The 25,878-nt window shown below is 41.1% G+C and overlaps 1 protein-coding gene across 2 annotated transcripts in view; it reads left to right on the top strand.

The window, feature by feature from the left end:
- Positions 1–4,656: 4,656 nt before the first annotated feature.
- Positions 4,657–25,878, top strand: part of LOC109417820 (uncharacterized) — a 28,054-nt gene continuing 6,832 nt past the window's right edge. Inside the window, exons 1-4 of one of the 2 annotated variants that reach the window (XM_062843402.1) lie at positions 4,657–5,379; positions 13,662–13,875; positions 24,150–24,571; positions 25,000–25,832. In XM_062843402.1, the coding sequence (XP_062699386.1) occupies positions 4,942–5,379; positions 13,662–13,875; positions 24,150–24,571; positions 25,000–25,832 (1,907 nt within the window). In that variant the 5' untranslated portion in view covers positions 4,657–4,941. The remainder of the gene's footprint in view (positions 5,380–13,661; positions 13,876–24,149; positions 24,572–24,999; positions 25,833–25,878) is intronic. The other variant, XM_062843401.1, reaches the window with a different exon arrangement.

Genomic DNA, 25,878 nt, shown 5'->3' on the forward strand with positions numbered 1-25,878 from the left:
ATTTTTCCGAAAAAAAATCAGTTTTTTTTCTGGAACATCTTTAGATTACCTTTTGGTATGCCTTGCAGAGTTCTTTCCTATTTTTTCACGCCATATTTCTTGGTATTTTTCTGGGAAGATTTCCCAGAGATTCTTCCGCATTTCTGTTATAAGAACTATTCGAACAATTGTTTCCGGTATTCTTCCTTGATAATCTGATTTCCCCTCGAGTTTTTAACGGGGATCCTACAGTATTTTTTCCACAGGTGTTCTTGGTTATGCTCCTAGAGTCGCATGCGGAATTTCCTAAAAGAATATTTCGGGATTCCACTTGAAGATTGTCGGCGATTTTTTTTGGTATACCTCTCGGAACATCCCCAGACGATCGTACCGAGATTTTTTCCAGAGTTTTTTCAGGACATTTTGCTGGAAGTCATACTGGAGCTCCTCCAAGGATTTTTAAGAAGTTTCTCCAGAATGTTCTGCAGGAGCTCTTTCCGGGATTTTTCCGAAGTTTTCTCCATTAATTTCTTTAATAAATTTCTGGTTGCTTTCTTCTAGAGCTTCTATTTGGACTTCTGCAGGTTATCGTGGAATTTCTTATGAAGTTCCAGCTGATATTTCTCTCAAAGTTTCTCACGGAACTTCTCTCAGAAGATTTCTTCCAATGTTGATGCTGGAATGTCTATCAAAGTTTTTCTGAATTCATCGTGAACTTTTTCGTAAGATTTTTTTCCGAAGTATCTTTTGGAATTTCTGCAGGAGTGCAAACACTATAACTGATATTTTCAATGGAGTTCTTCACGTGTTTTTTTTTCAAAGCTCTTTCCAGGCTTTTCCTCGTAGTTGTTCCTTGCAGTGATTCTCCTGAGTTTTTTTTCGCATTTTCTCTGGATTATTCCTAGAGATTTCCCCAGAATTCCTACCGGAAATTGTTCCGAGATTCTGGGTGCTTCATTTGGAATTTCTCCAACTATTTCTCCCGGAGTTCTTCCAGGTATTTGTTCCAGGAGTTTTTCTCGGTATATCTCCTGGGATAACTTACGAAATTTGTTGAGAAATGTTGGAAGGAATACAGGTGTAAATCTTGTGAGAAACTTCTTAAAACACGTATTGGACAAATCGCAGATAAATGCAAAAAGTAAAAAAATAATAATTCCGGTAGGAAATATTAAGAAAATCTGAAAACTTCTAAGAGAAATCTCGGGAAAAATTGTTTGAAAGCTATCCCGGAAAACCAGAGAAATTCTGAAGGATTTTTTGTTAAATTTTGGAAAGATCTCCGGGGATAATCCAGCGCGAAACACTGTATCGGGAAAACCTGGCCAAGAAATCCCGAGAGGAACTCTTGCAGAGACCCCGTGAAAAATCCTGCAGAAATCCAGGGAGGAATTCTGGGGGAAATCCCAGGAACAACTCGCAGAAATCACAAAAGAAAACGGAACATATCTTAGAAGAAACTATTTACGGGAGCAAATACGTTAAAAAAAAAACACTGGATGGAAACTTGGGAGAACTGGAGTAAGCCAGAAAAAAAGCTCGGGCAAATCTCCAGGAAAAAAAACCTTTGATAACATGAAGGAAGAATTCTGTGAGAAGCTGCGAAAATATTTAAGAAGGAATTGCGGTAGAAATCCGGGAGAAATTCAAGGAATAAACATGGATAGAATATCGGGAGAAACTTTCCTAAATAGAATCCTAAATAGATGCAAAACTGTTGCCCAGGATGTGCCGATAAACTTTGTCAAAGACCGACAAGCGATACGCATGTTCTAATATGTTTAGTAGACTGGCCCAAATACAAAAATGTCGAAACATACCACGGGGCACCCTCTAGAATCGTGCCTTTGGATGAGAAGAACAATCTGTGAAAGATTCAGCTCAATCGGTTGAAAACTGAGCTGGGGCAAATGAGTTGATGGTTTGTATGGGATGATCAAAGACCAAAGGCACGATTCTAGAGGGTGCCCCGTGAGTTTTGAAAACTTTGTTTCGCATCATACAAATGTGGGGCGGTATATACATTGTATAGTCTCACCGGAGTACGTGGATTTCTTTTCATAATTTAAATCTCAATTAGTTAATCAAGCACATGTTGTGCACAATGTGTACACTGTATAGTGTATACTCTTGATAATTCTTGCTAAAAAATTGAGATCTTATTATTGATGTTATTCCTTTACATGTTAAATGTTAAGCACCCTCAGACGATCAGTAGGTTATAGCTTTTGTCACAAGACTTGGATCGCTTTGCGGTTTTCGACAAAGTTTTTCGGCACACTCTGGGCTATACTTTTACATTATCGGTTACATATTCTCGGAATTAAAAATGCTTAAAAGGAAGTTTTACCATATAAAATCTCATACAAACTTCCATCGCGATGCGCAAATTGTAGGCATAATGAATCGCACTCAAATTTTGCACAGTTATTTACGATTCGAAATAAAATCAACAAATCTTTGATCTTACAAACCAACCACCACGCTACTGTACAGATGTGTAAACCTAGCTGCAAACAAAGAATGGATTGAAGTCAAATTTTATCCGCTGTGTCAGTTCATTGAACGTGTGGAGTTGTGGAAGAGCATAGGGCTCTCACGCTTCGTATCCGGTTCGAATCCGGTCGGCGACATATTATATTTTTTATTTGAACTTGGTAAATTTGTCTTTCATTTAACTTTGTTTATAAGGTTGTGTACCTTGCTACTTACTAACCTACTTTTAGTCAGCTATTTCTTGAGTTCCTTGTTTGTTCTAAAATTCAACTTTTTATCTGACAAGTGGTTTCCTGTTGTTAACATACATTTATTTGGATACTATCGTTTTGTTCTTGTAGGCTTTTACCGGGAATCGCTACTGCTCACGAAACTTGTGTTATCATTAACGTGTAGAAGCGGTCAAAATTTGTTGAGATAAACCGATAGCGCTTTCTACACTTGATGGTGGACATAACTTCATTCATAGTTAATTTTGATACTTTTCTAGTACCGGTCATCAATCACCGAATTTCAGCGATTAGAAGCAGCATGCCAGAGTCCATTTGACCGAAGCGATCAACGCGTAGCTATTCAGCAGTATCATGCTGAGTTCGATGCAAGGTCGGTTCAGAATCTTTTCATTGTTTCTAGTCTTCCATAGATCCCTCCCTAATCGCCTTGTTTGTGCACAAGCCTGTTGATGCCTACCTAGAAAGCAAAAACTGAAAATTGAAAGCTATCTGTTTTCGGGAGTAGCAGACTCTGTTCCAGTGGGAACATCAAGCTAAGGAGACGAAAAAGATGTAGGCGCTACAAATTTTCGAAAAATGTTTCCATCACATGAGTTCCTAAACAGTTTGCCAGTCATTCGCAAAAAATAGAAACACATTCTCGGACGAACCCCCCAATCCATCAAAATGTTGTCCAATCTGTCTCGTTGTCGAACAACTTGTTCGCCAAAAGATAAGAGGGACGGGACGGGTCGACTCTAAGCCGCAACCTGCTACCTGAACTGAACGAACTGAAGTCTCTTCTATCGCTTTCCATGTATTGGACATGTGGGATTGTGTGGGAGTGTGCGAGTGCGATTGATTGTTCTACACGCTAAGATCAGTTTACCCATAAATGAGTAGTTGATTCACCCATTTTTGGGTTTTATATGCATTACTCATATTATGGGTAAAATGTACTGAGAAAAAACGGTAAACAATACCCACAATGTTGGTTAAGTGAGTTTACTCAAATATGGGTAATCATGATTTACCCATATTTGGATGAAAATTGTCAGTCGCGATCACTTTTTCGGAAGCTGCAGCAGCGCAGTGAGAAAACCACGGCTGGGAGGAGGAATTCGGCCATTATCGATTTAGAAAAAAGTTTTCCGGTGGGGATTATCCGAGAGGTAAGTGTTTTTCAGCTCAGGATCTTACCGCGAGGGAAATTTACTGGACTCAACCACCAATGTTTTTTTTTCCAGATATGGTTTTCATTGGCAAAGTGGACATCCGTCGTCAGGACCCCTGAAGCGAACGGTACGCAATAAGATGTTTTCTGTGCCCAGTGCGATGCCACCGTTGCCGACGTTCTGCCGGAATCGATCCCTTCGATTGCTACGAAGTGCACCAGCGGATCTGTCGTCACCAAGGCATCTTCCCCCATTGGCTCCGATTCCATGGTACGATGACATTCCACCGCAGCGTGGTATATTGTGGGATCTCCGCCACCACCCCGAGCAACACCTCATCCGATGTACGACGATTGACCACTGTCGTAAACGATGCGAGCGGGAGCGCAATTTTATCATTTTTTTTCTACTGCTGTTTTAATATGTATTAGTGTGTTAAAGAGTAGAATAAAGCTTTCTTGTTTCTTTTTTATTGAATTTCTCTGCACATTCTTTAAATTTATATGAATAATAAATATTAAAAAATATTAAATAAATATAATTTTTAAATACAAAACATTTACTCAAATATGCGTAAAATTTATCCAAAATCAAATATGTATATATGGGTAAATATTACCTATATTTTACATATATCCCCATTACTCAAATATGGGTAATGGGGCTTTACCCATAAAATGAGGTTGTGCACTTTTCTGCGATTATGAGTAAACTTTACTCATATTTGGGTAAACTGACCTTAGCGTGTATCGACCGACAAGATACGTAGATAACAGCTCTGCTAGCTAGCTAGGCTAGAGTCTGAATGATAGTGCCAAAAACCGCTCCCACTTTGCCATGGCCGGTCAGTTGATTTCCGACAACGGGGCGATATCGACGACTAAGAGTAAGACGCGTCATCGCGAACAAGAGCATCGGGGAATTACGCAAGAATTTCACGATTTTGGATTATTGGCAGATTGTGGCGGTGTTTGGGATCAGCGTCAGTAAGAAGTGTGTGAATCGGTTGTTGCAAATGCAACCGGACAAGTGTGTTCTGATAAAGTGTGAAGCGAAGTGTGAATAATCGGGCTGAAAGGATGGCCGTTACGGGTTGTGTGAATGATCGGACTAGAAGCAGGTTCGGTGGTAGAAGTTCGTTTACTTTGTGGGGAAATACGGAAAACGAAGACGCTGAAGATGGTGGAATAGTGCTAGAATGCGAAGAGGATGGTGAAGTGCCGCCAGCGAGGTGGGAACTGAAGAATCGCGAGTGTAAGTGGAGAAAAGGGTTGAGGTCTAACCGACAGATCTACAAGATCAACGGAGCGGAAGGTGGTTGTAGCGTTCGGCAGCAGCGAAGAGAGAAACTGAAACTGAAGGGAAGAATGGTGGGTGCCATTGGGATCTATGCGAGCAGTCGGTGTGGAGTTGGTGCGGGACCGTTCGGTGGCGATGTGATGGCATATCAGGCCATTCCCGACTGGTGGCGGGGGAGTTCCGAAGGGATTGATCGCTGTCCGGGGAAGCACATTATGGTAATTAGTAAATATAACTGAATCATAAACTTCACACCATTAAACTCAGCTCGCATCGCACATAATTCCTTCCATGGATGTCGCATTCCTATCTTCTCCTCTGTGTTCTTCAGCTTCTTCTATTATCCGGATCCGTGGTGAACACAACAAGGTTATAGTTCGGCATTCTTGTGTCACGCTTCGTTTACGAATTCTACCTGCATGGGCTTTCTTCTGTATATCGAGTTCAGTTCAGAGTTCAACGACCTCGTGGTGTATCCCGCTGTCTCGTTTCCTATCAATGATAGGCTAAGCACGCATTTCTTGAATTCTCTTTGCATAGCTTCTTCGATCATGGTCCATAACCGCTCTAACCGCAGGTTCTTCAGGGCGCGTGATAGATACAGCTTCCAGTGATGAAGTTGGTTTGTATTTCACAATTTATGTAGAATACATCACTTCAAAAGTGTATACGTCTATTGCATCACTTCTTCACCGGAGATTCTTGTCTCACTCTCTGTGATTTATCACGTTTGGACGCCTTACCGTTCTAAATGTTCTCGCAAATATCCGCGAAGCAAACAAAATAGCAGAGTCTACAGAATGTTTTACCACATCGACTAAGTTTGATTCTCCGTGTGACATGCTTTATGGGGAGGCCTGTCGTAGTGCTCATCGGGATTTAAACGTACTGGCATGTTCGCATAGAATTTTCAATCCGTTGTCTAGCTGCATGCAAACCTTCGGATCGAGACATCTGACTACTGCCACAGCGCAATCTTTCTCAAATTTCCCAAACAAGTCCTCCAATCCTAGACAGATAACGATTGTCATGTCTTGTCCATCCATCTGTCAATCATTCACTCCTCGACATTCCGAATGCGCTGCTACTCGGAATCTATCGGTGCACCGCGACACAACTACCTATATTTCCAATCGACACTGCAATACTTCGAGGGTATTCATCCATATTTTCATAATCAACCTCGCCGCCGGTGCCATTCATCAAACACTCTCCATTGTTTACAGGGCTCGACATCACGCGCTCGGGCACGACTCTGCCATCTTTCTTTGTTTACATCCGCGCTACCGTGGCGCTTGTTTTGTCCCCGCTTGCCAATGTTTGCATATAGGTATGAACGTCCCTGTCTTATCATATCACTGCCCGATCGTCCCCGATTTTCCCGATAAGTTCAAAATAGAAAGGCATATCGGACGGCTGCTACACGTGCGTTTTGCGATAATCTAAAGATGCAATGTTGTGATCCTTGGCCGTGGTCTTAGTATTTGTGCGCTTTAAGTTTATTGCGAGCAATCGGGAGCTGCGGGAATGCATTTCTACTTTGCACTTTGACATTGCTGGACGAGAAACGACGACACGGGTGACTGTGATCCGTGACGCCTACTAGATTGCGTCATTGTCGACCATTCAATATACTAACATGAGTCTACTGTCACAAGGTCCCACTGTATTGGATTTAGACTGGCTCAAAATAATCTGTACTCTGTAGATTTCGATCTCAACTTAATGTGAGTCTTTAGACTATGTATATATATGACAAAAGGTCGACCGCTTCAATCGTAATTCTGATTTAAATCAACAGAGTTCACCAGGTACCGGTGATAATCGCTGTCTATTATAAGATTAACCTATAACAGCAGAAGCTCTGGAATAAGTCTGAGACATAAGAAGGTGAACGCTCGATAAGAACCTTGTTGTCCTCCTGGAAAAAGGCGACATATAGCTTCCCCTCCAGCAAAAAGGATTACCGCGTCTAGACTTTGTTTTGATTCCTCAAAGCTGCAAGTTCCGTTTCCAAGCGTGAATCATCAGAGGAAGTCTCGCTCGAGTTTTCGCAGTAACAGTAAGTTGTCATCTGACTGAATCAGCCATCATTCATGGTACATTCCACACTCGATTCAGCGAGTTGCAGCTGTAGTATCAATGGCGCTACCATTGTGGTCCTATCATTTGTCAACAAGCGACATACCATCGCATCGCTTTGACCACTTGCAAGAACAGAGCACTCAAACTTTGTATTTCTCTCATACTTTTTCCATGACGAGACTTTCCTTTACGCAAGAGCACTATTGTTCACTATCGTCACGGACTTGGACATTCCTATGATAAGAAGATGGCCCAAAGGCACGAGCTGGGACTGTGGTCCGTGGACTGTTGAAAGCGTGATCAGAAATTGCTGCGTATCATTCGACGGAAGGTCGAATACAATAGAAGTAAACAGCTACCGGTTACCATTCCAGTAGCCATTTACCAATTCGGTTTCTAATTGAATAATCAATGATGTTTACCCCGGTATTAGCGTCGAGTGCATCCGCGCTGTCTTTCATCCAATTCCGCTATCTAGGTCTAGAAACCGGTCCAACATGTGGTCACTTCCCAAACAGAAGGTGCTTCCCATTCCCAATAGTAGTATGTAATTGTTATATCAAAAAGTTTGTTTCCGATAAGGGGGAGAATGTCTGCCTTATCACATTCTTTTCCGCCCGTCGTCGAAACTGCTACCGCGATGGGCTACCGTTTACAAGCGGTTGAAGTTGAAAACATATTTACACGATTTTTCGATGGTATCACAACAGATTGGTCGCTTTGCTGTTGGAGTGGGGAAAAGGTTGTAAACAATTACCATCTTATTTGGTGTGATAAGCATTTAGATTCATTGTTTCGTAATCGATCGGGCAAGGTGATGTCCCTATTTTGATTCAAAACTAATAACACGATTATAGATTTTAACCATAAATCATTAACGAAGTATCCGTTCATAAATTCAAGGCTGCGATTAGCTAATGACACTGTATTTTTGGAATCAACAGACAACAAACTATACGTTGTTGACTTCTCCTCTCCTCTTCTTGGCGTAACGTCCTCACTGGGACAAAGCCTGCTTCTTAGCTTAGTGTTCTATGAGCACTTCCACAGTTATTAACTGAGAGCTTCCTCTGCCAATGACCATTTTGCATGTGTATATCGTGTGGCAGGCACGAAGATACTCTATGCCCAAGGAAGTCAAGGAAATTTCCTTTACGAAAAGATCCTGGACCGACCGGGAATCGAACCCGTCACCCTCAGCATGGTCATGCTGAATACCCGTGCGTTTACCGCCTCGGCTATATGGGCCCTTGACTTCTACACGATACAATTAGCACAGACAAACAGGCATCCCACTCTACTCACATCCCATCGCCCACCTTTTTGACGATTGATTCAAATATTCTGTAGTTCGTCAATCGATCGCTAACGGCGCCCACATCGTGTTTGCCCCTGTTTGACAATAGCTCACTACGATTTCTAGTCTAGTCTTCACATACACAGCCATTCGTTGAAAGAATCCAGGAAAGTTATAGAATCGACTACTTCTATCATTTTCCTTGTCATTATGAATTGTTGCTGCTCATCGTAGATGTATTACAAGCATTAAAATGGCCGGGCATACTGTGCAGCTTTATATTTCTGCAGAAACAATGCTTACATTGATTCTATATTGAAGCTATGGAACCGAGACACCTCGTACCAACCGTTCCGTATACGTAAGATTGAAACATTAACGATGGGAGTGACGTTGCTAAGAAAGTTAATGTCACTCCTTTGTCCTCAGCATCCAGGGATGAGACACAGGCAGGCGATGTGCAAAAAAGTTTTTCTTTGTTTTTTTTTAATAGTACTTAAGCAAAATGAAAAAAAAAGTTAATATTTAGCAAGCAAAACCTAAAATGTAGGGGCCTGGGACCCGCATCCGTGGATTTTTGTGCGTTTCAGGAGGCTTTTCGGGAGCTTCAGGAGCTTTCATGAGAGCTTCATGGAGATTGCAAAGAGGTTTCAAAGCGCTTCAGTTGATTTAAAGGGGTTTCAAGATGTTTCAGGTGGTTTCAGTAGAGTTTGGGGAAGACAACAGGGGTTTAATAGGGGTTTCTGACGAGTTTCAAGGTGAACAGAAAAGAGAACTATTCCGATATCGCTTGCTGGCTTCTCAAAGAAAAGGATAGTCGTTTTGGATTTCCCCAGACTGAGAAAGCCAGTTGAAATAAAGAAAAGGATTTATGTTGCCATGATTACAAAGGCGCTACCGTTGCCGGCGTCCCATACCATTCGAGAGGTTTAAGGGAATTTCAGGACTTCAGTAACGTTTGGGGAATTTTACCAGAGTTATAAAAGGTTTTCTGAAAAGTTTCAAGACGTTTCGAGAGGTTTCATGGGGCTTCTCTATGGTTTGAGGGAAGCCTACGAGAGCCTCATGGGGGTTTTATGAGGGGATCTAAGCATTTCTAGAAGCTTCAGGAGATTTCAGTTTCAGGGGGCATTAAGTAGGATTTCAAGTCCTGCGGGGTCCCATTGGGGGCGGGGTTTGTTCAGGAGGTTCAAGATGTTTAAGGGGGTTTCAGGAGGCTTCAGTAGGAATTGGGTGAAGCTTAAGGGGGTCTATGAGGGTTTTCTGATGGCTTTTAGGACTTTGCAATGAATGGGTTTTAAGGCGTTTCGAAAGGTTTCAGGATTTTCAGGAGCTTCAGTATGGCTTTAGGGGGCGCTTCGGGGCTCTCAAGGGGGCTGCTGAGGAGTTTCAATGGGGCTTAGGATTTAGAAAAGAAACCAACGGGAACATCAGAGAGGTTTTATGATGACTTTCAAGCCAAAACCATCGCAAGGGTCTTCAAGGGGCTTCAGTAGTTTCATGGGGTTTTCTGAGTGGATCTAAGGCGTTTCAAGGTACTTCGAGATGTTACGGAAGGTTTAAAGGGCTTTTCAGGGAGCTTCAGTAGGGTAACATACGGAATTTTTCCGAACTTTCAAAGAAAAAATCTGTCACAGATTCATTCACATTTTTTTCGAGGGGTTTCTTTATTTTTTAATGGGATGTACTCTGATATTTCTTTCGTTAGAAAGAAATGCTTTCAGTGGTTCTCCAAGGATTTCGTTAAAAAATCTTCCACAGATTTCTTGTGAAATTCTTGCAAAGTTTCCTTCAGAAATTCTTAATGAGAGTGCTTCATAAATTTATTCAAGGATTCTATGTTCAAGAAAGTCTTCAAAGCCCATACATGGGTATCTTCAGAAATTGAACCAAAACCCCCAAGGTATTGCTTCAGATATTTCTCCAGCAATTCCTTCAGATAATCTTCCAGGAAACTTTTAAGACACTCAGGCAGGAATGCCAGGAATTCTTCCTTTAAATCCTCTTAAAAAATGTTAGTTTCAGTAAGATTTTTCTTTAAGTTTTCTAGAGGCTACCCCAGAAAATAATGTAATAACTTTTTGATGAACTCTTCCCTGGATTCCTGCCGATATTTCTCCATGGATCGTTTAGATTTTTGGATTATTAAGAAATTTATAAATTTTAGAAAATCCTCCAGGAATTCCTTTTGGAATGTTTTACACGGGTTTCTTTCAAACGTGTCTGTAGAGCCCGTCGAACATCTGTCATGCTTTAGAATTTTCACTAAAATTACCATTAGAGGATTGCCCAAGAATTTCTTAAAAAAAACTTTTCTAGAAGAAGTTTCATGAAATTTCCCCCATACTTTTTTGTTTTGTTTTTCAGAATTCCTTACGAAGAATTCAAAAAACCATACACGCATTCCTTCAGGAATGCTTTCAGTGGTTCTCCAAGGATTTCGTTAAAAAATCTTCCACAGATTTCTTGTGAAATTCTTGCAAAGTTTCCTTCAGAAATTCTTAATGAGAGTGCTTCATAAATTTATTCAAGGATTCTATGTTCAAGAAAGTCTTCCATGGATTGCTTTCCAAAATTAATCCATAGACTCCTTCAGAAATTACTCCAGGGATTCGATCAAAAAACCTACCAAGGTTTCTTTCTGAAACTCCTCCGACGGTTTTTCAATAAAATTCTTGGGATTTTTTTTTTTTTGAAATTTGTACGAGACTCAGATATTTCCTCATGAGTTTTTCTACAAATTTATCCAAGTATCCTTTAGGGGAATTTCTACGGGATCCTTCTCAAACTTCACTAAGAACTACTTCAGAAATTCTTTTAGGGATACACTTAAAAGATCTTCCGAAATTCTTACAGGGATCCCTTCAGAGGGACTCCCTTAGAAAGTCATTCATAAATTTGTTCCAGTAGTATCTTCAGACATTTTTGAGAGATTTCTTCGAAAATTCGATGGAAATTCCCGCAAAAATGTGTACAGTAATTTCTTCGGAGGTTTATCCAGGAAATCCTGCAGGATGTCACAGTGTTTATGGGATATGGTTGGCAGAGGGTTCACACATTGGTGCGTGGATGCCAGGCGCAAGGTGGTAGATTAGTGCGATTATTACTATGAAGCTCACTTTGTGTGATGTTTATGATATGATGGTCGTGTGATTATTACTATTAAGCTAATGCGGCACAGTTCGCTTGATTGCATAACTCGTAGGCGTTATCTGATAGATTAAACACTGTGCTGTGAAAGTTGAAATGAAAAAAAAAACAGCTTTTCAACCGTTTGTAGTTCTAGCGATGGCTATGAAACATGTGAATATACATGAGTTGTATATATACGGAAGCGGGAGAAAGTAGATAGCAAGACACAAAGTAGGAGGAAAGGGGCGGGCCAGGGATTGAACACAGGACTTTCTGCATACGAATCAGAAGCGGTAGCCACTAGACCACCAAGCCCTACTACTACTTATCATAATACATACTACTTTTAGAAAAAAAAGCTGCGGATGAACTTGAATGATCCTGATTGCTATATTTTCTCCATACCCAACATTTCTCGGCCAAATTTCGCAAATCATTTCCATAAATAGCCCCCGCAATGACACATTTTACGACCCCGGATTGGATTAGCAATGGAGACGCGACGATCCATAAATCAATACGCCTCACGCCTCCATTACCCTTTGCGCGCCGTTTATTGTGTTTACTGTTTACCTCAAACCTCCATCTTCCTATAGCTAGGCACACAGTCGCGATGGTTTGGTATTGTCACTTCGAGCCACCACGAGAAGCGTATTTATCGCACGCTATAGCAATAAAACTCCAATCAATCCATCAAACTGATATAAAGGCGTTACAAGTGAGAGATATCGGGGTGTCAGACGATGTCGGGTGAAACACGAGAATGCGGCTCTCCACCGTTTTCGCGTCTAAGCATATTGTTGAAGATTGTAACCACTGTAACTGTAATATCGTGGGGTGTCTAACGCCACAGAAGACTCATCCGAAATTGCAGTCATAAACAAAATGACTGGAGAAATTTCAAAACTCAATAAACAAACAACCAAGTTCATTGTCTTACAACCAGATGTGTGCTCATCGTTTTCTTTAGCGTTCGACGTTTCAAACTATAGTCCTTTGTCAAACAAATAGTCCTTTGGTGGACTTGTGACACAACGCAGTTGTTCATGAAACGTCTAGGACGTATGTTTGCCTATGGTACAGAAAAACTCACCATTTTGCAACCGAATGCGGAAGCAGACGATGGAATGTTTCCTTGTTTGCTGGAAACCCTAGATGCACAGATAAACAGACGTAACACTGACGTAATTTCCATCGACTATGCTTTGATCGATCGTTTTAAATTCACGTAGTTGAAAATCTCCATTACCAGAGGCGCACGCATCGTTTTGCTTGCGATTTGACATTTTACACTTGCGCCATCTGTGTGTACAGCCTGTAATCACAACTGTTCCACATAAATTGTAAAGCCACTAACATGTGATTACAGGCAGCGTATGACTTGTTGGACGATCTCTTTTGTAAAGGTAGTGTAGACTGAGTGTTGAATATACCGCATTTAGTTCACCACTGGACTGCGAACTGCGACTTCATAAGTGCGAAAACGTAAATAAAAGTGCGCGTTTGCATCAAATCAGGTTGATGTCTTCGGCGCACTATTTCTTCAATCTATGGTGAACAAGTGCTCTGAAGACACCGAGTTGATTTGATGCAATCGCGCACTTTTATTAGCGTTTTCGCACTCGTGAAAACTAGTGCGATAGTCCAGTGGTGAACTAAATGCGCTATATTTAAGAACATTGTTTGTTCATGTTCATGTTACGTCTGTTTGCCTGTGCTAGATCAGTCCCAGCAATGCGATACTTTATCACTTTGCCAAATGCGACGCTATATTAAATTTCGGCTCCGCCTCCCACGCTCGCGCCCAGGTGCAATTTCTTTTCCTTCTCGGCTCGGTTGATTCATCAATCACATGCACACACGTTCCGGACGTGACCCATCGGGAATTGTACTTTTTTCTTGCCTGATCAGATCTCAATCTTTACTGTAGATATATGTGTGTAACCGATATGCTTACCATAATCTTTATTTTTTCTCTCTTTACAGCCTCTACAGCTGCGAGCCGTTTCTAGTCCATCACTCACAGAACCAACGCCACCAGCGGGGACGGTTCTCCCGCATCCGGACGAGCATCACCATGTGACCAAAACCGCAGATCCTCGAACTGTGGCTTACATCCACAGCAACCATCATCAACAACAACAACAGAAGACTGCATTGCTGAGTGCCAATCAGAAGAATCTACATCACTCGCAGCAAGGTTCGTAATGATCGTTATTTTTGAGAATCATAAAACTTCTCATTAGGTAGCTTAAATATTATTTTTGAACTCGGTAAGCTGATGATCATTTCTGGATAGAATTGATTATCATGATCGATTTCTCTTCATCGACCCTCTCTTCTTCAAATTAAAGAGACAAGAAGCAAGCATGGTTGCACTTTTTGTCCATAACATGCTAGGCTGCAAGCGATGCAATCTTACGTTTAGGTGTAAAATCGAGCTTGCATCATCTTATCTCTTCAATTTGAGAAGAAGAGAATAAGACAGAAAATTGATTTTAGAAGGACAGTGTCTCCGAAGAAGTTGTTTGGTATATCAGAGCCCTTCTTTAGTATCACTATGTAATTAATCCTTCCAGAAGTGCGATAGAAATTTGATTGTATTCAGAACTGTTCTAAAATAAGTTGTGTGTGTATGTGTGTATATACAATTCAACTCCCACTGTCCGGCAGTGGTATTATGGAAGAAAGATGTCAGCAGTTGTATGTATGATTTTTTCTGAATTTCACACTACAATCTGAAATCATCTTTACACGCTAATAAAACCGTTCCGAATTTCGTCAACCTCCAGTCACGAATTTTGGAACAAGCTGATTTTTCTTTTACAAATATACACCGTGATTTAAAATCACGGAACCGAGAACTATGTTCAGCAAATCATGCGTAACGCCTGCGTTACGGAACAAAAATCACAAAAATGTGGTTTTAGTTCCGGTTATCGTGGTTCAGTTCATAGAAACTAGAACTATGTTCACGGTTACGTTCTGGTTATTGAGATGGTTATCACGAAATCAGGAACGTACTTCATGGTCTGTTTTCAGTATGAGACCTGAGCAATTTTCGTTTTCTTCATTTTTGCGACAATCAACAATTTAACACATAATGAATAAATAGCTTGAGGTCGAATTTTGCAACAGCATGTTATTTTGAGGGATGAATTAACTTTTTCTATGACTTTACAATGCTTTTTAGCCTGCTCCGTCATAGGGAAGAGTCCATATCACAACAATAATTCCATCCAATCTCCAATCCCAACAGCAGCTAGTCCAAAGAAAGCTCCAACAGACACTTGTTTGCACAGCTCTATCTTTTCTTTTACAACAACAGACACAAGAATTGTTTAATTTAAATCACTTCTCTGCACTACAGGGGATGGCCAAAATGTTTGGGATAGGCAACTTTTTTTTCTCTCACAAAAAAGTTCAACAAGCTATAACTTTTCATAGAGCGCATCAAAAAATCTCAAATTTTGACTGTTTGTCAACCTATTATGTGTGCATCGTTGGTACAAATTTGGGCTCGATTGATTAATATTTCGCAAAGTTAGAACCGTTCGGGTAAAACACTATTTTTCAGACAATTCATTTTTGAGCTGTTATATCTCGGAAACCAGTGAACCGAATTGCATGGAATTTTGAACGTACACTAACAATATGTGAATGCTTCACAAACTATTAAAACATACAGTGTATCAAAGAATTGTCCGTACAGCAATTTTTTTGTCAAAATAATTTTTCATTCAAATGTTTATAACTTTTTTATACGTCAATCAAAAACGCTTAAATTTTGACCAATCGTGAATCATATATTAATGCTCCATTGGTGAAATTTTGAGAGAGATCGAAAAAGTTTTCTGAAAGTTATAGAACTTTTAGTAAAACTTATAAGAGTTTTGAACACATTTTTAAAACATATCTCAATATGTACTCGATGAAACTTTTTCAATCGTTTTTGTGTTACAGCTTATACCTAAGACCTTCATATGCAGCTTCGTTTGAGATTTTATATTCACTACAAAAAATATGAAAAATTTGCTTACGTAGTTGACGATATTTAAAAAATTACAATATTTTGCACATATAATCTGCCTAACGTTTTCCATCAATAAAAGTGCATTGACTGAACGAAAAATGCATAGGACCTACTCTTCATATGTAGTTTAGTAGGTCCTGTATAAAAATATAACATTAAGAGAGTTTAAAAAAGTTGAAAACACTTGGCACTTTTATTGATCAAAATATGATACATTTCCAAATAATACTCTGAACATATACAGATTTCTCATATTTTTTGTGGTGAATATAAAACCTCAAACAAAGCTGCATATGAAAGCCTTAGGTATAAGCTATAACACAAAAATTATTGAAAAAGTTTCATCGAGTACATATTGAGATATAATGTTTTGAAAATGTGTTCAAAAATCTTTTAAGTTTTACTAAAAGTTCTATAACTTTCAGAAAACTAATTCGATCTCGCTCAAAATTTCACCAATGGAGCTTCAATATATGGTTTATGATTGGTCAAAATTTCAGCGTTTTTGATTAACGTATAAAAAAGTTATAAACATTTGAATGAAAAATTATTTTGACCAAAAAATTGCTGTACGGACAATTGTTTGATACACTGTAGGTACTTTTTAAATATTGAAAAAAGTTATCATGGATTGACACTTTTTGGATTTTTCTCGAAAAAATGTATTTTTCTTACATCAATGTCAATAAATTTTAGTGTTGATATCTAAAGATTTTTCACTTCTGTTCTCAAGTTATCTCTAATCAGATATATTAGAGCCTATTTAGATTGAAGGAAGAACACATTTAGTAATTTTTGTATGGTATTGTAAATTTGACTTATTTTTCTCTATATGGGTAAACATTTCAATCCAGTATAACTTAAATCGCCGTAAGAAAATATTACATTTTATAACGTCGTAGTAAGTAACAATATATTGTTGATAAACGTTAATTCATTCAATTCGGTTCACTGGTTTCCGAGATATGACAGTTCAAAAATTAGTTGTCTAACTTCGCGAAAAATTAATCAATCGAGCCCAAATTTGTAGCAATGACGCACATATAATAGGTTGACAAACAGTCAAAATTTGAGATTTTTTTATGCACTCTATGAAAAGTTATAGCATGTTGAATTTTTTTGTGGGAGAAAAAAAGTTGCCTATCCCAAACATTTTGGCCATCCCCTGTATATACAGGATGAATCGATTTTGCTTTTTTTTTTTACTCTGCTGCACTGCGTACATCGATTATTTTGACAGTGCGCATGATTTGTGTTCTCCAGGTACAAAATCACGTTTATCGCTATACGGGATCTCACTATCGTGATTTGTGTTCCCAGTTTTTGAAAGCGTTACTAAATGAGCTGTGGAATAGATCAGCCGTGAATTGTGTTCTAGGATTTGTGATTATGCTTATGACAACGGGATCAATGTATCGTATTAACATGAACAAAATCACGAATTGGAGCATGTTTGAGGTTCTGCTTTACGTGATGTTTTGTTCACGTATATTGGAACGGATTTTTGAGCGCGTAGCCCGGGAGTTGGAAGGTGATAGCTCTGTTGGGATCCAGTGACCCGTTTCAGAATGTCTGGTTACTCACGTCCATTCCGAGGTCACTTTCACTTACAACAAGCCCCGCATGTGTGCATTATCGTTATCAAATGGATAACGATATTGCAAACACACTTCCTGCTTCAAAGGTAATCTTCGAAACTGGCACGTATTTAGTTCCCTTCGTAGTAGTAATGATCAGAACAATCTCACCGAAAACCATCCAAGGTAGCGCTGCCATCTCCATGGAAACGTCGTAACAGCGCAGTCAGGATTGCTCCTCGCCGTGCTTCCGTCACGCAAGCATCCGTCATCAATCGTAGAACAAACGTCGCAACATCGCTCATAGAATCGGATATGAGACAACACTGTTTTCTGGTACCAATCGCGCATCACTTATGGTGCCACATCAACCACACGTGAACAAAAACACAAAAAATCAGGAGTCATTCAAAGTCACACCACAATCATTTCACAACCGACAAACTACCGGATGGCAAACGCTGATACGACGACAAATTCCGACACTCTTGAACCGATTTTCGGCACCGTTTGCGAGCAGCGGCATGCAATAACGTACCCTCCGGATGGGGTAGTGTGTAGCGTACCCAGTTGAACAGCTAGCATCGCGGGACTAAATTCATAATCCTTCACAATTCTCTTTAATTTCAATAAACCACTTTCCATAAACTTTCCATTAAAATCAAATCAAAACAAACACTTTTTCACCCGCGGAAGAACTATCCGGATGGCGTAGCACCGGCCGAACCGTCCGCCGAATCGCGAAAAAGACAAAAAAAAAACTGGCGAACGCGAATGAAATGTGACTAGCAGCTCAAAACGCGACTGCACGCGGCAACGCCTACTGCGCTTTTTTTCACTGTTCTAAAATAAGTTGTAGAAAATATCGTTGGCAGCATTCAGTATTCAAATATTATTCCTCTATGTCAGCATTCAAATATTATTCCTCTATGTCCGAGATTTTTTTTTTATTTTTGGGTGATCGACTGTACGTTGGATGATATCTTTGGGGGGTTTATTGGCATTTCAGTCTAATTTGGTCAATTAAAAACAACTATATGTTTTCTTAACCCGACGTTTTGGCCCTTATTGGACCTTTTTCAAGGATTCGAAAATTGTGTTGTTTTATCGTTAACCCTTTATAAGGCAGTGGCAACTATATTGCCACCTACTGTTTGTATTTTTTTTCTGTTTTATAACAATTTATTTCGAACTTCTTTTTTGTTTACGCAAAATTGGGACTACTAACAACGCCTGGTATTTTTTTGGTACTAAACAAAGCTTTAACATCAATTTAGGAGCCATTTGTAGTCTCAAAAATGGCTAATTTTGACCGCGTGAAGAAAATTAGCTCAAACTTATTGTAAAATTATAAATTTGGTAAATATTTTAAGAAATAATCAAATTCTGGGTGGACATGAGCTGAACTACACAGTTTATATTATGGGTTAAGCCCCAATCCACTCTTAAATCTCTTTTCCGGCTTTTTGTCGAAGTCAAAAGAAGAAAAGTACCCTAAACGGGCAGTGGCAAGAATATTGCCACCAGCGCTGGTGGCCTAAACGGGCAGTGGCAACTATATTGCCACCTCAAAAGCTCGTTTTTGGGGTTAACGGGCAGTGGCAACTATATTGCCACCAGCGTTTTTGGCCTAAACGGGCAGCCCGGGTAGAGGTGAATAACAAATCAATAACTAAAAAATAGCAATTCTTTAATTCTTTATGAATAGCTCAGAATGACACATAAATTACAAAATATGCTATCATTGTAAAACTTGTAATTGACGAGTTGTTATTAAATAACCGACACGAATGCACACTAATGTGTAAAGTGTCGAAAATAAATTAACTAACTAACTAACTGTTATTAAATAGTATAATAACATAATAATAACAAATGCTACTATCATACTATCCTGGCACAATATCAAAACAATAACATAATTTACCATCATATTAAAATATGGTATTATTTTGACATTCTTTTTGCTATTATTTTGTTATTGAAATGGCAAAATCAGTTATTCTTTAGTTGTTTTCGATAGGAATTTAGTTATTATTTTTGTTATTTTAACTCTTATTTCAAACAAACTAATAGCAAATTTTGCCATTCAAACATTCTATTTTAATGGTAAAATTTGCCCTTCATTTGGCATTTGGCTCTACCCGGGAGTGGCAACTATATTGCCACCTAGATTTTTGAGAGTTTCTTTCAAACAAAAATTGTTTTGTACATGTAATCATGTATATAATCATTTTCATAATAGTATGCGTTGACAACTCTTCTAGTTTTCTTGGCCTTATAAAGGATTAAGGTGTTTGTTTGCACGTCTAATCGTCATTTAGTGTTGTTTTTCGGTTTTAACTTTCCGGAAAACAAGTTTTAGAATAAAAATCGGAATCCGTTCTACTGTTCTACGCACTGATATAGTTTCAGTGCGTAGAACAGTGGAACGGATTCCGATTTTTATTCTAAAACTTGTTTGCAATGGTCGACAAAAGGTATTTTTTTAAATCTTTTCTGGACGATTGTAAGAACGATAAGCGTTGTCTTGTGTCGCGTCGCGTATTGTATGTGTCGTGCAGTTATTACGTTAGTGCAACTGTAAAGTAAATTGCATCATAGTTGTGGCTTTCACAACCAGAGACGCGCGCATCGTTTTTCTTTGCGTTTGACGTTTCAAACTAGCGCCTCCTGTTGATGATATTGCACAACTCAGTGTTTCGTGAAACATTTCCGTCAGATAATGGTAGTGTGAACCGGGCAATGGATTTTCAAGAAAATTGTTCTAGGTGTTACGTCTGTTTGTCTGTGGCTAAAACGAGGCAACAGTTGACCAAAATTGAGGGGCCCGCAAAATGTGCACATGTCGAAGCGAGAGTTACTCATTCCTATCTTTACAGATTGCAGATGTTCCTGAAGGAACACTTTTACTATTTTTTGTTGAAAGACTTCAGACGGGAACTTCTATAGGGAATATTAAGCTGAGTAAATAGAAGTACATGGCGTAGTGATTTTAATTAATATTATTATAGAGTTTTTGCCCTTCTCTGTACAAAATTCTGGAAACTTTCTCTTACCCCGGGCAATCGGTGTACCAAAGGGAATTAGATTTTATGAATCTCATAAGCCGGTTGATGTTCTCATCCTCATTAGTATCCTTCGTATGTACTGTCGGATGTGATGATTTAGAAACCGCGTTCATCATTCATTCTGCAGGTTCCAAGAATCACCGCTTCCAAATGTTGTTTAGTCGATCCGAGTACACCTTTATGCAACTATTTGACAGAACCAGGTCCGGCTGGTACCTGTAGTTCGGTACAAATCTGTCCTCCAAGTTGTGTTTTATAGCAAGCTGTTGGTACACAGTCTTGGCAACTTCGTTATGACCATATAGATAGGTGGATCCAGCGAACACTGGACAACCTGCAACATTATGCTCGATTATGATGGTCTGATTATCCACATCTTCGTACAATAGTACCGCCGACAGTTCTTCGTCGCAATTATCTGGTCCTGGAAGGCTACCATTAAACCTTCTGTTTCCGAGAAGAGGTCACCCTACATCAGCCACCATATGGGGTTGCGTCTCAGGCAAATCTTTCTGCTTTCACTATACGATTACCTCATCTACGGTCTTGATGTCACAGTTCAGATGATAATCTTCCTGCGCCAGATGCAGGATACTGTAACCGTGGTCAGCTCCACATACAGTGTGGTACATTTTGTGACGGTTCTGACTTTCTACGAAATATGCCAGCAGCCGCTGGATCTGGGTGGCAGGTAGTGCCTGGATATCGCCGACGCCTCTTCATCCTATTGCGCGTGGCAGGAAGACTCTTTCAATACGATATGTATACGACTTTCGGTGGCGATATTCGACTTTGAGTGGCACATTCGGTGCTGGGTGAGTGTCAGTCGTACTGCTAGCTGTAACGCCTTAAGGTCTTCTTCTTCTTCTTCTTATTTCTGGCGAGCCGACACCGTTCGGCATCAGCTCTAGTTTAACGTCCGCCTATTTCTGGTACTAAGCCTAAACACGGACGGTCAGGGAGACATCCACACACACCTGACACCCTACATATCGAACCCATCAACACATGGGCCGGGACCTACGGCTTTGCTTCCTATCCGAGGGAAGGCGTGATCAGATATTTTTGTCTCAGAAATACCAACGGCGTCGACTAGGATTGAACCTAGACCGACTGGGGTGAGAGGCAACCACGCTTACCACTACACCACCGACGCCGCTGCCTTGAGGTCAGTCGTGATCCACTGTTCCACTCCGAACTGTAGGTAAACATGCGCGCAGCAATCGTGTTGATCGCCTTCACCTTATTTCCGGCTGTAAGAAAGCTTCTCAGTCAGGAGTCAGAATACAGTTGACACGGTTTAAGAACTTGTGCTGCAGCTCCTTCTTGATCGTTGTGTGGCGAATACCTAAGTTGCAAGAAGTCGAGACATTTGTACGCTTCTCCTTCATCCATATTCTTCTTCTGTTCGTTGACGCGGAAACAACTGGCTTCCATTACTTGATCCCGGCGAACATGGACCGACCGACATGTCAATTCCAAACTTCATCCGGATACCGTAGGTGAATACCGTCACATGCTGCAAAAGTTGATGCAGCCTCTGCACTTATTCCACAAACAGCTTCAGGCTGTCCATGAGAAAAGGTGTAGAACTCCTTCCTCCACATTTCAATAGTTAGCCATAGTTGCATTGGCAGTTGAGTGCAGTGTTGAGGGGGTTCTTTTCAAGGCAGATCCATCGGACTAACCCGACGTCTCCATTAGATGAAAATGTCTTGCCTTCTTTCCGGACAGATGCATCAAGACAGAAATGTTCTCTCCCTGTTTGCAAGGATTGTGTCATTGTTGAACATTTCTGTACTCTTTTCTATTTCTGGCAGCAAAATGGCAAGACTGACATTTTTGTCTAGTGGAGACGTAGGGTTAAGGTATCGCCTTGGAGTATCATCCTCCAGATTTAGCACTTTATATTTATTGCGAGCAAGCGGGAGAACGCAATCTGACTTCACACTTTGACATTGCTGGACGAGTCACGACGACGCGGATGTCTATGATTTGCCATGCCAACTAGATCACTGGATGTGGCATTGCGTAGTTGCTGACTGCTCAATATATTATTTAACATAAGCTATCTGATCATCTTTCTCTTTTCCGCTCCCGAGAAGGATAGGTTTGTTTTCATATGGAAACGTTTCTCTATGAAAATATTAAACAAAAAAAAATGCTATTCTCTGTGACTGCTTGAGAGAGAAGGGTAATGAGCGCCAGACTTCCTTATGAATCCACTATCGCACACTCGGGACTTCAACACATCTGCTCAGTCGGTAATTTGTAGAGTCGTGCTCCACATTCAGTGTTGGCCTGATGATGTTCTCTCTAAAATAAAAGCTCTCATTTTTGAGTAGCGCCCATGCCGCACAGGGACTGTGTTGGAAACACACATTTTTTTAAATTGCTCGCACGCTCACATTTTTGCAAAATATCAATATTTTTCGGTATTTGAAGGTGGTTTATAAACCCAGTGAGGTTGCCATGTCGAAATTATTGCAAAATATATGCTCACATGAGCGTACGAGCAATTTTAAAAAAATGTGTGTTTCGAACACAGTTATGTGCGGCATGGATGTTTACTAAAAATGTGCAGGCCGAACACATTTTTGAGCGTAGCCGTTTTTGCGTGTTCACGTCTACATTGTACAACAACCCTTAATAACTGCATCTATAATGACCTGATCTTTGAAGCCTTTCGTGTTTTGGCGATGTTCTTCGGTCGTTTCGTTGTTGGCATCGCAATGGACAGGCACGATTTTGGTCTGTACTTGGCTGGATCAGCTGTGTTTGGTCCTTTGACAGAAGATAAGTGATACCCCTAGTGATGGATTCTGGTAGCTGCGTTAGGTCTACTAGCACCATGTTGGATCACTCAGCCATCTACCCGCGACTCGCGGTGTTGTTATATCAAAAATGTGCACGAAATCGGGTCCTGGCGCAGCCCAATATCTGGTATACAGGGTAACCTCACGTACAGCCTGTGCGGAGCACGGTCATCTCTCCAACTCCATCCCATTGTTGCTCTATTTCTGTCAGCCACATCCCATCGTTGCTGTACTGGAGTTCTCCCAAAGATTGACCCAGAACTGTGTGCCGTCGCCAATCTCCGGAATGCCTTCTCCTGAATCACGCCTGTCGTTTATATACGAGGTTGAAGAACTCCCTTTTAATATTATTTCTTTATTTTTGATGCTCAGTAATTTTATCGCCTGTAAGATTGTAAGTAGAGTTCAGCGGGCTTTGCAATTTCAGCAACATGGCGAACTAGCCTCCCCTGCTTGTGCTGTGTTTATCGAACAACTTTGGTCTGCAATGTGAAGATCTGGTTCTCCAAACGTCGAATGGTAAGGTGACCCGTTACACCCCAATCGGTGAGCTGCTGCATGACTTTTGGCATCTCGGTTTTTTAAAGGCCTTGGCCGAGTCTAGTGATGTTAACTCAATGTGGTATCCTCTCTTCAACACTTCATTTAAAATTTGGCTGAGGGTGGCCAGGTATGCCGGTCAATGTTTAGAAAAAGTTCTGAATTCATGAAACATTAGTTTTTGCCTTTTTGTTAATATATTGAACAATGGGTGAAACTGCAAAATCAGAAATAACACTTACTGCTCTGAGTTCTTAGGCGCCTTGAAATATCCGTAGATTTTGAAACGTCCATAGATGTGAAGGTGTTTTGTCGAATAGTTCTCAAATAACTTCTTGGAAACCCCTTGATGGCCATTAATTGTAGAAATATCATATTTTGCATATTTTTCCACAATCTTCTAACCAACCTATAACCCTGCTTGTTCTCTTCCACAGCTTCCGAAAGCGTGCTGCAAAAGTTCAAGAAAACCTTTTCCCAGTTCAAGCCGGCGGCCAAAGGCATACCCCCAGTGCTGGCGGCATCCGCCAACAGTAATAGCCTAAGTAGTAGTAGCACCAGCAGTACCAGTAATAATAGCAACCATCCGCATCATCTGCTAGTCAACAGCAGCGGTAACGGGATGAGCGTGGACGGAAGTCAAGATCGGCCAGTTCTGCCGCCACCACCGCCTCAACAACAGCCGCAGCAAACGAGTCATCACCATCACCGGTTCGGTCCGTTGATATGGCGATCGAGCAAAGAGCGGCGAAAAACCAAGTCCCATCGGAGGGACAAGTGCAACAGTGGCGATTCGGGAATCCAGGTCGAACTGGACGTGGACGAGCAGCTGCTGCCGGAGGCGGCTATTGACGGGACGGTGAGTGTTCTTCATAGGCATAGTACCCATGCTTATTAAAATGTTTTCAGGCTTCAGACGCGCCAACTTGGTCAAATTATTGGGGGGGCAGAGCCTGTTTTTGCTGATTTTTTGTATGGGAAAATTAAAAAATCGTCAAATATTGGGGGGCAAACCTATGCTGCCCCCCCCCTAAGTTGGCGCCTATGTCAGGCTTATATTGCTTTGATTCTTTTAAACCTTCCTTCGCCAACGTTTCAGTCCTTGTTGGGACCTTCTTAAGGGCTCGATTTATATCAACAAATATTTTCTTGTGTGTCCTCAAGAACAGCTCAATAAGGTCCGAAACGTTGGAGCAAGGTTTGTCTGAATGTAGTGCCGGATAATATCTACAAGCAACAGCATCAGTTATACTACATCACCCCTAAATAATATGCTCTTCCCCCCAGGATTCTATTTCGTCCCACTCCGTGACGGTGCGGCGAGTCAACTCCGCAAAAGTGTCCAGCTCCGGAGCGTCAGCGGGAGCTCCATCGCTCCTCAAACACAAACTATCGCTCAAAGGCAGCAACAAAGAAAACGTGGCCAACATATCACGACTGAGCGGTGGTAAATCGCGCAGTCAACCCTCCGGACTGGACCGTCTGGCCGGAGCAGCGGACAACGATGCCCACCTCAGTGGGTCGGACAGTGACGACGACGACGATGACGACACCGAAGGAGCGGATCAACGACGGAACGACCCTCGACGGGGAATCCGCGAGTTGGAACCGGTCTTTGCGGAAGTCCTGTTCTCGTTCCGACCTGTGGGTCCCCAGGAACTGGCCCTGGAGAAGGGAGCTCTGGTGGAGGTTCTGAGACGAGAAGCGGGTCCCTGGTGGTGGGGCCGAATCAAATCCGATGCCATTCTGTCCGACGAGAGGCGGGAAGAACACGACCGAGCCGCGGACAACTCCGAATGCGGATGGTTCCCGGCGGACTTCGTTAAACTGTTACCTACGTACAATAAGTCAAAACAGATCATCATCATCAACAATAGCAATAGTGGGCTCGAAGAAGCTGGGGGGATTCAGGACGGCGAGGGGGATCTGGGAAAGAACTGTGATATGCTGCAGGATGGCGGCGTTGCGTCGACGCTGCCAACGGAACTCGACGGAGCTTCGACGCCGAGCGAGTCGGCACTGGGCGGTGCTAGTCAGGAGCAAACGAAGGAAAACGTGATCAAGGAACTGCTCGAAACGGAGATCAACTTCGTCAAGCTGCTCAATTCGCTTTGCTTAGGGTGAGTTTTGAGGACAATTCTTACGATTCGGATTTTACGATCGGAA

This window comes from Aedes albopictus, unplaced genomic scaffold (genome assembly GCF_035046485.1).
Source record: "Aedes albopictus strain Foshan unplaced genomic scaffold, AalbF5 HiC_scaffold_190, whole genome shotgun sequence".
In the NCBI taxonomy this organism is placed as follows: domain Eukaryota; kingdom Metazoa; phylum Arthropoda; class Insecta; order Diptera; family Culicidae; genus Aedes; species Aedes albopictus.